The 13620-nt window shown below is 35.4% G+C and overlaps 1 protein-coding gene across 7 annotated transcripts in view; it reads right to left on the reverse strand.

The window, feature by feature from the left end:
- The window catches only part of EXOC6 (exocyst complex component 6), a 296986-nt gene that overhangs the window by 107371 nt on the left and 175995 nt on the right, over nucleotides 1–13620 (reverse strand). For all 7 annotated transcript variants that reach the window (XR_013550527.2, XM_078434598.2, XM_078434597.2 and 4 more), the window contains 3 exons: nucleotides 13495–13566; nucleotides 8707–8804; nucleotides 2157–2262 (listed from right to left, as the gene is read on the reverse strand). Coding sequence is in view for 6 of the 7 variants with exons in the window: in XM_078434598.2 (XP_078290724.1) it covers nucleotides 2157–2262; nucleotides 8707–8804; nucleotides 13495–13566 (276 nt within the window). In the remaining variant the exon portion in view is untranslated. The remainder of the gene's footprint in view (nucleotides 1–2156; nucleotides 2263–8706; nucleotides 8805–13494; nucleotides 13567–13620) is intronic.

Genomic DNA, 13620 nt, shown 5'->3' on the forward strand with positions numbered 1-13620 from the left:
ATTTTATACTACAGAAATAAAGCCTTTCTGCATGCTGCTTCCTCTATCTTAAGGAGTGCCAAATTCTGTGAATTGTAATTTCATGTTTATCCCTCACTTGACTGTAAGCTCTTTGACAGCAGAGACTGAAAAACTACCAAATAGCACAATGTCTAGTAGATGAATGATCAACATCTGAATGAACGAAGTATTCTTAGGTACCTCTAGCAGAAGGAAACTTACAACTGGCTGCTGGTGAAACAGTCATATACAGCAGTGTCTCTCCAAAACTGGTAGGTTCAATCTTTCCAAATTTAGAGACTCAATCGGGAGTACTACAAAAACCAACCAAAAAGTTGGTATTCTTTAAAATCACCTGATGATAATGTAAGTGCTAATTCACCTCCAAATTATGCTTTACAGAATAATGAACCCAATACTGTTTAAAAGGCATTTCAGCTTTAAGAACTATTTTAATGACATTAAAGACAGAATATAAATAAGTTCTTCTTTTAGCCAAAGAGTTCTTATCAAATTAGCATAGTTATCTGCAAAAAGACAGATCTTTGCATATATGTTCAGTCTTACTTCTTGCTCACCTATAATATACACTAAAAACACAATTCAAGTTATCTGAGAAGCAGTTTTACATCTTTTCTAATAGTTTTAAATGAAAATTATACTCAAATTAGGAAAAAATTGAATATATAAACACACAACCAAGAGAATGTTACTAAATAATTTTATGAGTTTTTTCAGTTTGCAGATTTAAATCTTCCAAGTGGTTTTTATTTTAACATTAGTTCTTCTTTTCAATAAGTAACACAAGAACCAATGAATATAACTCGTAATGAGCTTAATCCTAAGAGATACTGCATGTTTTGGAAGCACCCTACAAGCAAAGTCAAACTTCCTTTTAACTATAAACCTATTTAGAATGACTTAGTGTAATTAGAAAGGACATTAGAGATTATTTAGTTCGACATGGACAGATGTGGCACAAATGCCTAAATACGGTAAGACATCTGCCCACAAGCTACAGGTAGAGCTGGCATGTGAACCTGGACCAAATCCAATGTTCTTTATATAGATGTTACACCCTGAACAAACTTATTACCAGTAACTAAAACAAAATAAAACCAAGCCACAACATGCAGAATATTCTGGTCTTTTGTGTTCATTAAAATACAACTATTATGTATATGCAGTGGCAGTCTTGGCTATAATCTAAAAGCTATGCATTTAATTACTTGGTCCTATATTTAGTGACTATTATACATAACATGTCTAGTTTATACATACATAAAAAATAACAAAAATTTGGTCATAGTTCACACATTCACTGAGAATTCACTCTTGTTCACTGTGAAGAAATAAAAACATAGAAAAGGACTAAATTATAAAGAGTTAGAAAATAACAAAGAAAAGTAAAGAGAAAAAAAAAACAAGAATAAAAGTGACAATAACAGGAAAGATGATGCTGTTTTCCTGGGAGATCAGATTCTACCCAGAGATACTAGATAGGTTCAAGTGTGTGCTGATGTGTATGGATGATCACACATATGCAATCATGTGTATTCCCACAATACTCTATGTGCTGGTCTCTTTCCTTTCTCTATCCTGTCTTTTGTTAACATACCTTGACTCTAAAAATACATATTCCCATTTCAGGAAAAAATCTACAGGTGGCAACTGCCTTCATACAACCCTATTTAACCAAGATAAACTTTTTGCAGAAGTGTATTTCTAGAAAAGAAAACATAAAATAAGATCTTCCACAATGATGAACACTTCAGATCAATTCTCCTCTCTTTCCCTAGAATATTCTTATTCCTATAATCTACTTGACATTTACTTCATCTAATTTGGAATCTATATAATGTTACTAATACCTGTCCTGGGAATTCACCTAACATTTGGGACAACTGCTCCTAGTATCCCCAGGAAAATCCCTTCTTAACTTCACAAAAACAGTAGTAGTAGTAGTAGTAGTAGTAGAATAGAAGTAGTAACATAATCTTTAACAGTCAACAGAACATAACTGAGTTTCTCAGATAACACAGTAACAACAAAAGCCTCAAAAGAAGCCACTCTCACAATGTCAGGTTAATATTATATAGCAATAGCTATTTATGAATTTGTTTCAGAGAATTCTTAAATTAAAAACTAGCTTATACCTTTTCAAGGTCTGGATCTTGAAAGGGAAATTTACTGATGACTACTTTATATTCTTCTTCATTAACAATAGGGATGGGGCTATAATTATCTTCTTCAAAAATGTCCCTGTTGAGAAAGAAGAGAGACTTGAAAATATAATATTGAAAAGGTATCACTGAAGTGATATAGAACAATACTTTTTTTATAAACCAATTACTACAAAAGCATTTTCATTAGTCAGTTAAAAGTTGAAATAGGAAAACACTGCCTACTCATCCAGAATTCTAAAATTCAATACCAAATAAATCTTGTCCCTCAAAATTCATATGCAGTCTCTTCCTTCCACTTGTTTTACATCCTCTCAGCACCTCAGTTTTAGTTTTTTACTCTAGAACAATTCTTAAGATGCACAGTCTGAACAAACTCATTATCTACAACTAAAACAAAGCCATAAGATGAGTATTACAGTTGTATTTCTTGATAGGGACAATTCTCAAATTGTAAGTCTTTTCTCTCTCTCTCTCTTCTCAATTAGATCATTAAGTGCCCCGAAGATGTAAACAGCGCCTTCGATTTAGTCTTTTCAAAATGCTGTATTTACAAAAGGACCTTTCATATTTAGTAAGGCAATACGATTACTACTCACGCAATATCCCTATGCTCTCCATGTGCTCACACAGCCCCCACACAAACAGGCAGAGACATATCACTAGTTTTGGCCACTGGGTTGAGAGTGGAAGTGACAGGTGTTGCTTCAGGTCCAAAGCATTTATGAGCTAACTGTGTGACTCTCTTTCCCGTGGTAATAGGGAATACTACATGTCAGGAATGTGTAAACACAAATGCAAACAGCCTGGATCTAGGACTACTAGACCCAGTAGGGACTTCTGGGTGAGAAATAAAATGTCTGTACCCACCCGCTGAGATAGCGGGCATTTTTGTTACTATAGCATAACCCAGGCTGTCCAAATATACCTGCTGTCCAATCATCAACTTTCTTTTAACCAATAATTCAGCTTGACTAATATTTATTGAGCACTTATTGTGTGCCAGGAGCTGGAGTAATTGTGATGAAAATTCCCTAATTCACGAAGATAAAAACAAGATCTTTGTTTTCAACCTAACAGAGGAGATAAAGACATGGAAACAAATTATGTTTATAATAATGCGTTATACATAATAAAAGGGGTGCAAGTTTCAGAAATAGCACAAAGGAATAAATGATTAAGTTTATCAGAGTAGGTGGGAGATGATCTCATGGAAAGTTTTATAGAGAAGCCATGGGCTCTGTAGGGCCTTCCAAGATGAAAAAAGAAATAATTCCTTTTTTTTTTTTTTGAAAAAAGAAATACTTCTAATGAGATTATGGAAGAACAGCATTTCAGAAAGATGGAACATAACAAGCAAAAGCATAAGGGGTAAAAAAGTATGAGTGTGGGAGTGAGTAAAACCATAGGTAGTGCAGTACTACCAGAGCGTAAAGTACACAAGGGATACGGTGTACATGAGGCCGGGCAGGGGGACAAACGGAGTCATCCAGATTTTATCCTGTAGGCACTAGAGTACCATTAACAGGTTTTAGGCAGAGAAATGTGGTATGTCCATTATGTGGAGGATAAAGTGGGAGGACAATAATGAACACAGAGGCCAGTGAGAAAGACTGAAGAATAATCTAGATTAAAGGTGATGAGGATCTGAATTAAAGCTGTCCTAGTGGGGACAGAAAGGAGGTGGCAAAAAGAAGAGGTTTAAGAAATAAAATATATACATAGGATTTAAAAACTAAATGAAAATTATGAGGGGAGATATATTCTGGATGAATCTGTAATTTCCAAACAGGGCAAATGGACAAATGATGTATATGGCACCTCATCAGAGACATTTGCTGAAGTATGGAATACAAGAGAAGGATATGATTTCGACTGGATGACTGATATCTCATTGATAAATGGGGTCTGGAGCCTTGATGAGATTGGAAATAAAGGCACAAGTTTGTAAATCCTGATGGTGCACAAAATAGTTACAATAAAACTCTGTTCGGGGTGGGGGAGGAATAAGACTCTGTTTGGCTAGAGGCGCCTGGTGGCTTAGTCAGTGAAGCATCTGACTCTTGATTTCGGCTTGGGTCATGTTCTCATAATTCGTGAGATTGAGTCTTGCATCGGGTTCAGTGCTGACAGTGAGGGGCCTACTTGGGATTCTCTCTCTCTGCCTCTCTCTCTGCCCCTCCCCAGTTCTCTCTCTCTCCTTTTCTCTCTCTCAAAAGAATGAAATCTTGCCATTTGCAACAATGTGGATGTAACTGGAGGGTATTATGCTAAGCAAAGTAAGTCGGTCATAGAAAGACAGATGATTTCACTCATATGTGGAATATGAGAAACTTAACAGATGATCATAGGGGAAGGGAAGGAAAAATAAGATAAAAACAGAGAGGGAGGCAAACCATAAGAGACTCTTAAATACAGAGAACAAACTGAGGGTTGACGGGGGCGAGGTAAATGGGCGATGGGCACTAAGGAGGGCACATTTGGGATGAGCACCGGGTGTTACATGTAAGTGACGAATCACTGGGTTCTACTCCTGAAGCCAAGACTACACTGTATGTTAACTAACTTAAAAGTATAAACAAACAAACAAGATATAAAATAAAAATTTAAAAAAGACACTGTTCACCTAAAGTATCGCGAGAGGTTTCAACTAATCCTACTTCCTTCCTTTTTTTTTAAATTTTTTAAATTTATTTTTTATTTATTTTTAGAGAGTGAGAGAACATGAGCTAGGGAGAGCGAGACGCAGAATCAGAAGCAGGCTTCAAGCTCTAAGCTGTTAGCACAGAGCCCGACATGGGGCTTGAACTCATGAACCTCAAGATCATGACCTGAGCTAAAGCTAGATGCTTAACTGACTGAGCCACCCAGGTGCCCCAATCCTATTTCCTTCTAAATAGTGTTTTAAAATAAGGGTTTAAAAGACAAGTCACACTATAGAGAACAAATAGATGGTTACCAGAGGGAAGGTGGGTGGAAGTATGGGTGAAACAGGTAAAGGGAATTAAGAATACAATGAATTATTATCTTGGGGGCACCTGGATGGCACAGTTGGTTAAACATCTGGTACTTAGTCTCAGCTCAGGTCATGATCTCACTCACAGTTCATGGGTTCGAGCCTCTCGTCAGACTCTGCGCTGTTGACATAGAGCCTGCTTGGGATTCTGTCTCTCTTTCTCTCTGCCCCTCCCCCACTTGTGCTCGCGCTCTCTCTCTCCCTCTCTCTCTTAATAAATACATTTTTAAAAAAGTATACAAGTATCTTGATGAACACTGAGTGACAGAATTGTTGAACCACTATATTGCACACCTGAAACTAATATAATACTGTATGCTAACTATACTGAAATGAAAATCTTTTTAAAAGGCAAGTTACAGGTTAAGAAACTACCAGAAGACCATAAACTACTTACTTTATACAAATGCCAGGGAATCGGTTAATATGAAAGGCAAGATAATTTAATGAATGGTACTTTCACATTCTGAAAATGTTAATGTGGTCTTCAAAGTGACTGTTTACTGAACTGAATTCTATAAACATTTACTGAGTTCCTACTCTGTGTAAAGCACTGTACTTGGGGCTAGGCAATCAAGAATATAAATATAAATAAAACACTGGCGTTCACAATATAGCTGGAGGGAACCATATACACACATAAATAAACTATAACAGATTATAAATTCTATCATGGAAATAGTCAAATCTTAATTATTCAGTACTGATGATAACTTTTACCTCTTAGCCATTGTTGTCACTTCACTACTTGTGAAGTCAAAGTTTATTTTTGAAGATATATAGGTCAGGAATAAGAAAAGCTTAAATTCTGCTATTTTTCCCCCCAAATTTTATTTTTAAGTAATCTCTACACTCAACATGAGGCTTAAACTTAAAACCCTGAGATCAAGAGTCACATGCTCTACCTACTGAGCCAGCCAGGTGTCCCTCTATTACTGCTTAAAAATTTAGGCAAAAGGCATGATCTAGAAGGGTATTAAAAGTAGAAGTAAAAAAAAAAAAAGTAGAAGTCAAAAAACATTTGAGAATTATACAGAAAACAATACATCATGGTTTTTCCCCATCTTGGGCGACAATCTCACTAGTAGAAGTCTTATGATAAATAAGACAGCTGGCTCAATACAAATCTATCAACAATTATAAAAACTTAAACACTCTTCTGAAGACGGCAAGTTATTAACATCAACCCTATAAGTAAAGATTTTATATATAAAGATAGATTACATCACATTACATCAAAGCGTAGACATTATAGATTGCCACCCATCAATAAGCACTACCCATATTTCTAAAATACTGAAGATCAAAAATTGTTGATGCATTGTATGTTTCATCAAGACTGTCAACAGTCCCCTTGAGACAACATCCTGACAATATAACCCCTAAGAAATGTTAATACAAAAAGTGCAAATAAGAATTTATTTGGTTGATGTTAATAAAAGTGAAAATACCTAGTGAACAACTCAGGTATTTTAAAAAGATTTCTATCTGGAGCCCCTGGGCGGCTCAGTCAGTTAAGCATCTGACTTCGGCTCAGGTCATGATCTCACAGCTTGTGGGTTCAAACCCCGCATCGGGCTCTGTGCTGACAGCTCAGAGCCTGGAGCCTGCTTCAGATTCTGTGTCTCCCTCTCTCTTTGTCCCTCCCCTGCTCCCATGCTCTCTCTCTCTCACAAATAAATAAACATTAAAAAAAATTAAAAAGATTTCTATCACAGTATTCAGGTCATCTCTGTTTAGTTTTGAAAACTGATGAGGCAAATGTCAAGCTGATGTTAAATCATTTAACATATTTTCTGTTTTAATCTCATTAAATATTACTGCCACATCATTTCTATATTTGGGTGACCTAGATGTAAGATCTCAAGATTTACATTTTTATTTTTGAAAGAAAGAAAAAAAGAAAGGAAGAGAGGGGAAAGGGGAGGAGGGGGGAGGGAAGGAGGATGGAGGGATAAAGGATTTTAGAATTAGGGAACAGATTTCTCTTTTCATGGCAATACAAAGTTATATACATTATAACAGATTATAAAATACTTTTTCCATACCCTGCAGGCAAGTGATTAAAGCAAAAGTAATTTTCCTAATTAGATGCTTTAAAGATTTTTAATCTAGTTACATTGTTTATAAAAACAGCACTTTCTCCAAACAAATTTTTTTTTATTTTTTTAAGTTTATTTATTTTGTGTGTGTGTGTGTGTGTGTGTGTGTGTGTCGGGGGGGGGGGTGGGGGAGGAGAGAGAGAGAGAGAGAGAGCCCGCGTACGTGTGCAAGCAGGGGAGGAGCAAACAGAGGAGGAGCCTGACAGAGCCCATCAGCAGAGCCCTACTCAGGGCTCAATTTCAGGACTGTGAGATCATGACCTGAACTGAAGACCAAGAGTCAGACGCTTAACCGACTGAGCCACCCAGGAGCCCTTCCAAACAAAATTTAAAAGCTATAAATCTCTGTTTCTAATACTAAATACCTTTGAATACTTACAGCCTTACATCTATCATTTATGGGGGAAAACAAACTACAGAGATTAGAACTAAAAGTAGTTCAATTAAAAATTTATTATAGGGGCACCCGGGTGGCTCAATTGGTTAAGCCTCTGACTTCAGCTCAGGTCATGATCTCACAGCTCATGAGTTCGAGCCCTGTGTTGGGCTCTGTGCTGACAGCTCAGAGCCTGGAGCTTGCTTTGGATTCTGTGTCTCCCTCTCTCTCTGCCTCACCCTACCTGTACTCTGTCTCTCAAAAATGAATATACATTAAAAAAATTTTTTTTTAATTTTATTATAAATCTTTCAGCCATTATGGAAAACAGTATGGCAGTTCCTCAATTTATTAAACATATATCTGCCATATAATCCAGCAATTCCACTTCTGGGTATATTTTCCAAAGAACTGAAAACAGAAACTCAAACATGTATTTATACATCAGTGTTCATAGCAGCATTACTCACAACAGCCAAAAGGTGGAAATGACCCAAATATCAAAGATGAATAAATAGATAAATAAAATGTGGTGATATACATACAGTGGAATATTATTTAGCCTTGAAAAATGAGATTCTGGTACATGCTACAACATGGATGAAACTTGGAAACATTATGCTAAGTGAAATAATCCAGACACACACAAAAAAACAAACACTGTATGAGTCCACTTACATAAAATACAGAGAGTAGTCAAATTCATAGAGACAAACTACAATGGTGATTGCCGGGGCTAGAAGAAGGGACTAGGAGTTAATGTTTAATTGGTACAGTTTCAGTCTGGGAAGATGAAAAATTTCTAAAAGGATAGTGGGGATGGTTGCAACAACATAAATATACTAATGTCACTGAACTGTACATTTTAAAAAGGTTAAAATGGCAAAATTTGTTATGTATATTTTACCACAATAAAAAATAATTATAAGCATTTTTATTGCTAAATGCGAAATAATATAAGCATTTTTATATTCTAAAGTATATAACAAACTTTTTCCTTACATTAAGGTTCCATGGCTTTAGACTAACCTGAAAACTCCAGCCCATTTCTTAAGCAGTGTTTCATTGTACTGATCTCTTATTTCAAATAAAAGGTCGAAAAGTCGGTTCACTGGAAAACCATAACCCTAAAACACAACACAAGCAGATAAACAAGTCAAATAAGTAAAGGTATACATTAGAGAAATGTTGAAAATATTGGAGAACTATTTGCAAGTGATCACTACATCATATTGTATGTCATTCCAACAGCATAAAAATAAGTTATCCTTTTGACTTTCTACTAGGTTGCATGAGATAAGAGAGTTTAGAAAGACTTTTATGAAGCTGGAATAATTTTTCCATTTCTCCTCTCTCTTTTCAGTCTGGATTACATGGTTAACCTTCAAAAGTAGTAGAAGCCAAAACTGGAGAAAAAGTTCAAGATTAGTGACCTGCATATATAATGGTGTCTTGGGAAGTGGCCCTAAAAAGGATAAAAGAAGAAAAGAGAATATATTTTGTCTGAAACACACTAGCTTCATTTTGCACCTTCAATTTAAGATTGACTTCACTGTACAGGGAAAATATACACCTTTCCATCAAATATACACTCTCCAAAACTTTATTCCTTTCGAAATTCATTGAAATCTTACCCATTTCAGGACCAAATATTTCTGCCCACCTTACAGATTTGTCCTTTTTCCCCTTCAAGGTTTCCCTCTTCTTTATTTTTGGTCATACTCTGCTTGCAGGAACTGTTTCATGGATTATTTATTCACCATTGTCTTTAATTTCCACTAGTTCCTTTCCCTTGGCTAAATAAATATGCTAAACGACCTCCCATCTTTAAGCCAAGAAAAATAAGAAAAAACAGTAAGAAAAACAAAAAAGCCTTCCTCAATTTGCTGTGCCTGCCAGCTGCCTCCCTTTGTACTCTCTTCATATAGCCAAACCTACTACAATCTAACTCCCACTGCTATTCCTTTAAAACTTCTCTCAACAATGTCACAGATTACCTCCTAAATATAAAAGTCAATGATCTCTCACTCTACATTACCTCTCTCTTGAAACTTGTCTACTTTGAATTCTGTAACATCACTCTCTCTCTTTGTTCTCCTTTTATCTATGAACAGTTCTTCCAGTTTTCCTTTTTCTTCTATCTCCATCCTTCGATGTTTTTCTTCTAGGTCTCTAGCATAATGTGAAGTCTACTGACTTTAAACACTATTTTCTCTGATTATTCTGAATCTACATCTCTAGTTATTTGGAAACTCCAAATATTTAACTCCAACACCTGTTAGACATCTCCAATGAGGCTGCCAGCAAGCAAACACACTAAAGTTAACTTATCTCTTCCGTTTCTAACTAAACCAAGTGTTTTTCCTATTTCCTATCTCTGTTAATAGTTCTACCATCAATTCAGTTATTAGAAAGAAACTTGAAAAACATTTAAACGACCCAAACACATCATTTAACAAATCCTTTTGATTTTACCTCCTTAACAAATCTCTTTCAAATCCATCATTCTTCTCCACCACTTACTTTCTTTTTTCCAGAAATATTCCCAGTGCCACTGCTTTATTTTGGTCTGCCACATCTCTTGCCTAGACCATTATAAGAGCTTCCTAAACTGAAATTTCAACTATCTGTCTCTTTCAAGTCAATCTATTGCAAAGACTCTCAAGATTATCATTTAAAAGTGCAAATCTGATCACGCCATCCCCCTGGTTAAAAACTACAGAAGACTTACTGAAGTCCCACAAGACCTGCCATAATCTGGGTCAAACTACCTTGTCAGTTTCATTACCACTATTTGCCCTTCTTTGCTCACACCTATCTTCTTTCTATCACCATACTATCCCTCTATCTACAGTTTACACATGGTATTTTATTTCCTTTGTCATTCATGTCCCTTTCCTAGTGTGTATTTGCTGAACTCATCTTTTAAAACCCAACTCCCATTTCAACTTTCTGTACAGACTTTCCCAATCTAGAATTACAGTCAGACATTCCATCTTCTGTGAGCCCAAAGGTTTTTAATATATTGCTATATTAGTATGTTTTATACATCTTATCTGTTTAAACTGTAAATTTATTGAAGAATTTTTATTTCCCTATTGTCTGATTTTTAGGTCTCTATCGTTTTATATATCATCTAGCTACTAGTACATAGTGGGTGCTCAAAAAATGTTAGTAATGAATCATAAATGTTTACTTGTGATTTACTTAATACGTAGTAAGCGGAACTATAATATGTTGGTGTTATTTTTTAATGTTATTGTTTAGTCAGCATTGTTTTAAGTAATAAAATGACATATGAAAAGAAAACTTTCCTTAGGGTGGCAAAGGACCAATTTTAAAAACTAAATATTATGCAATGTTTTCTAGTTTTTATGAAAAGACCCTCCCCAATTCTTTAATTAAAAGGTATAACTTGACCACAGTGTGTAAGACCTACCTAATACTCAGCCTGTCAATTTTCAGTGGAATGAAAATATTGCAGGATTTCTGAATAAGTAATATGGATTGGTTTGTCCTCCTCAATCTTATTTCAAAGCAGTAAGATTAGAAAGGTATGCTTACAAGGGCTTATACACCTATCACTGTTACTTTCTAATGCCTCTATTACCTGAATATTGTCTATTACTCTTCTTTGATTCTCTAGAGAAATCCTTGGAACCATAGCAAATATTCTAGATTCAGTTGTACTTAAAGTGCCAGTTCAAGAACAGTTTGTTATGGCTTACCAAGAGATAAGGAGCTTGCACCAGAATATAAATGAATGAGGCTAACCTACATAGAGAAATTCTTGCTACAAAATATATGCCAACTAAGCTAAATTTTGTACTTAGTAATGTAGTTGATTTACATTCGGACAGAAGCTCCTTTATGTTATGGATCCATAATAAATAATTTGTGGACTAGTAACATTTCCGGACCAGTGACTGGTATTCCCACCATGCTTTAAGTAGCAATGCTTTAAGTCATTAAGGATAGCAAAACTCCCTCAAGTTACTTAGAGCTACACCTAAAAAAATTAAGGTGGTCTCCAATAAAACTTACCAAGTTTTTTTTTTGCAGAGAAAGCAATAATATTACAGGTATATTTGTCACAAAATTTACAAAAACAAAAAATCCACATTATCCTGGTGTTACAGTATAAGGCATACAAATTAATAAAGATATAAGACAATAAAACAATTTACTAAAGGAACTTGTAGAATCTTCTTCAGTTTAAGAACAAAGTAGACAACTATTATTCTAGGATGGAAAAACTCTAATGATGAAGCAAATAGTTTAAATTAGCACTTCCTAAAACATATTACATGAAGCTCTATACCTACAAGATGTCATATGGGGGAAAAAGATTCAAAGCTCAAATATATTGGGAAAATGCTGCATAAGCACCTTCCTTTTGAAATCATATGGCATAAATTTGCTCTGAAGAGGCTATTAGTGAAGAAGTCTGTTTTACTTCACTTATTTCCCAAATGTTTTGACCACAGAACTCCTTTTAAAGTAACATCTATTATCACACTTTGGAAAATGCCAATCTATATTTCAGGAAATTATTCCAACCATAAAAATCCCTTAAGTTTAAACATGAAAACAAAATGCAATCAATTCTTGCCCATCCGTGATCAAGTAAAAGGGACAAGCTTAAAACTTTGATACTGAAAATCACAAAGGCATTGAGTTTTGAGACAATTCAGTTTAAACCTTATTTTTTTTTTAAATTTTTTTAAACGTTTATTGATTTTTGAGACAGAGAGAGACAGAGCATGAACAGGGGAGGAGCAGAGAGAGAGGGAGACACAGAATCCGAAACAGGCTCCAGGCTCTGAGCTGTCAGCACAGAGCCTGATGCGGGGCTCGAACTCATGGACCGTGAGATCATGACCTGAGCCGAAGTCGGACGCTTAACCGACCAAGCCACCCATGCGCCCCTAAACCTTATTTTTAAAAAGAAAAAAAAAAAAAGACACAAAGAAGTAAAGTGATTTGGTCATTGTCATAGTACACCTAAAATTAGGAAGGAAATGAGTGGAAACAGCTTTCAAACTATATGTTTTCTTTTTTTTTTTAATTCAAACTATGTTTTCATATTTATTATCACACTTAAAACAATCCTGAAAACTAATAATAACCCGATTTTCACAAATGAGGATCTAAAGTTTAGAAAACCTATAAACATATAATTAGTCAATAGTAGGGGCAGAATATAAACTCAGGGTCATGTGTGACTTCATAAGGCAGTGCTTATATCTTCTAATTTCTAATTTTTTTTAATGTTTATTTACTTTTTGAGAGAGACAGAGCACGAGTGGGGGAGGGGCAAAGAGAGAAGAAGACACAGAATCCTTAGCAGGCTCCAGGCTCTGAGCTGTCAGCACAGAGCCCGACGCAGGGCTCGAATCCATGAACCATGAGATCATGACCTGAGCCGAAGTCAGATGCCCAACCGACTGAGCCACCCAGGTGCCCCTTTATCTTCTAATTTCTAGTTCAGGGTTCTTTTCACTATAACATGGAGGTTTTTTTTTCTTTAACTACAAAAATAATTTATCTACAAAAGAAATACTTTATCTATTCTCTCTGAATAATCAATATTTTAAAAGACGATAATATTCCCTGAGTTCTGTCCAGGGTTCATAATCAGGAAGGGGGTAAGAATGAAAAGTCATGGGTAATAGGGAATACCAATACATAAGCAAACATCTGGTTACTACTAATTCACCACCACTAATCCATAATAAAATAAATGAGCATGATCTGTATTTTATATATCTTTAAGTGCTCAAATAGTCATAAATTGAATGTTATATTATCACCCACCTGCAAAGTATCTGCAAATAATACAATGAGATTCTTCAGCTCCAGAACAAGATCAGGATCAGTACAATAAGACTGGGGTAGAGGTGGAGGGGTGGAAATACAAACAAAGAAAACAAATATAAACCA

The sequence above is a fragment of the Panthera onca genome, chromosome D2, assembly GCF_046562875.1.
Source record: "Panthera onca isolate mPanOnc1 chromosome D2, mPanOnc1 haplotype 2, whole genome shotgun sequence".
Lineage (NCBI taxonomy): Eukaryota > Metazoa > Chordata > Mammalia > Carnivora > Felidae > Panthera > Panthera onca.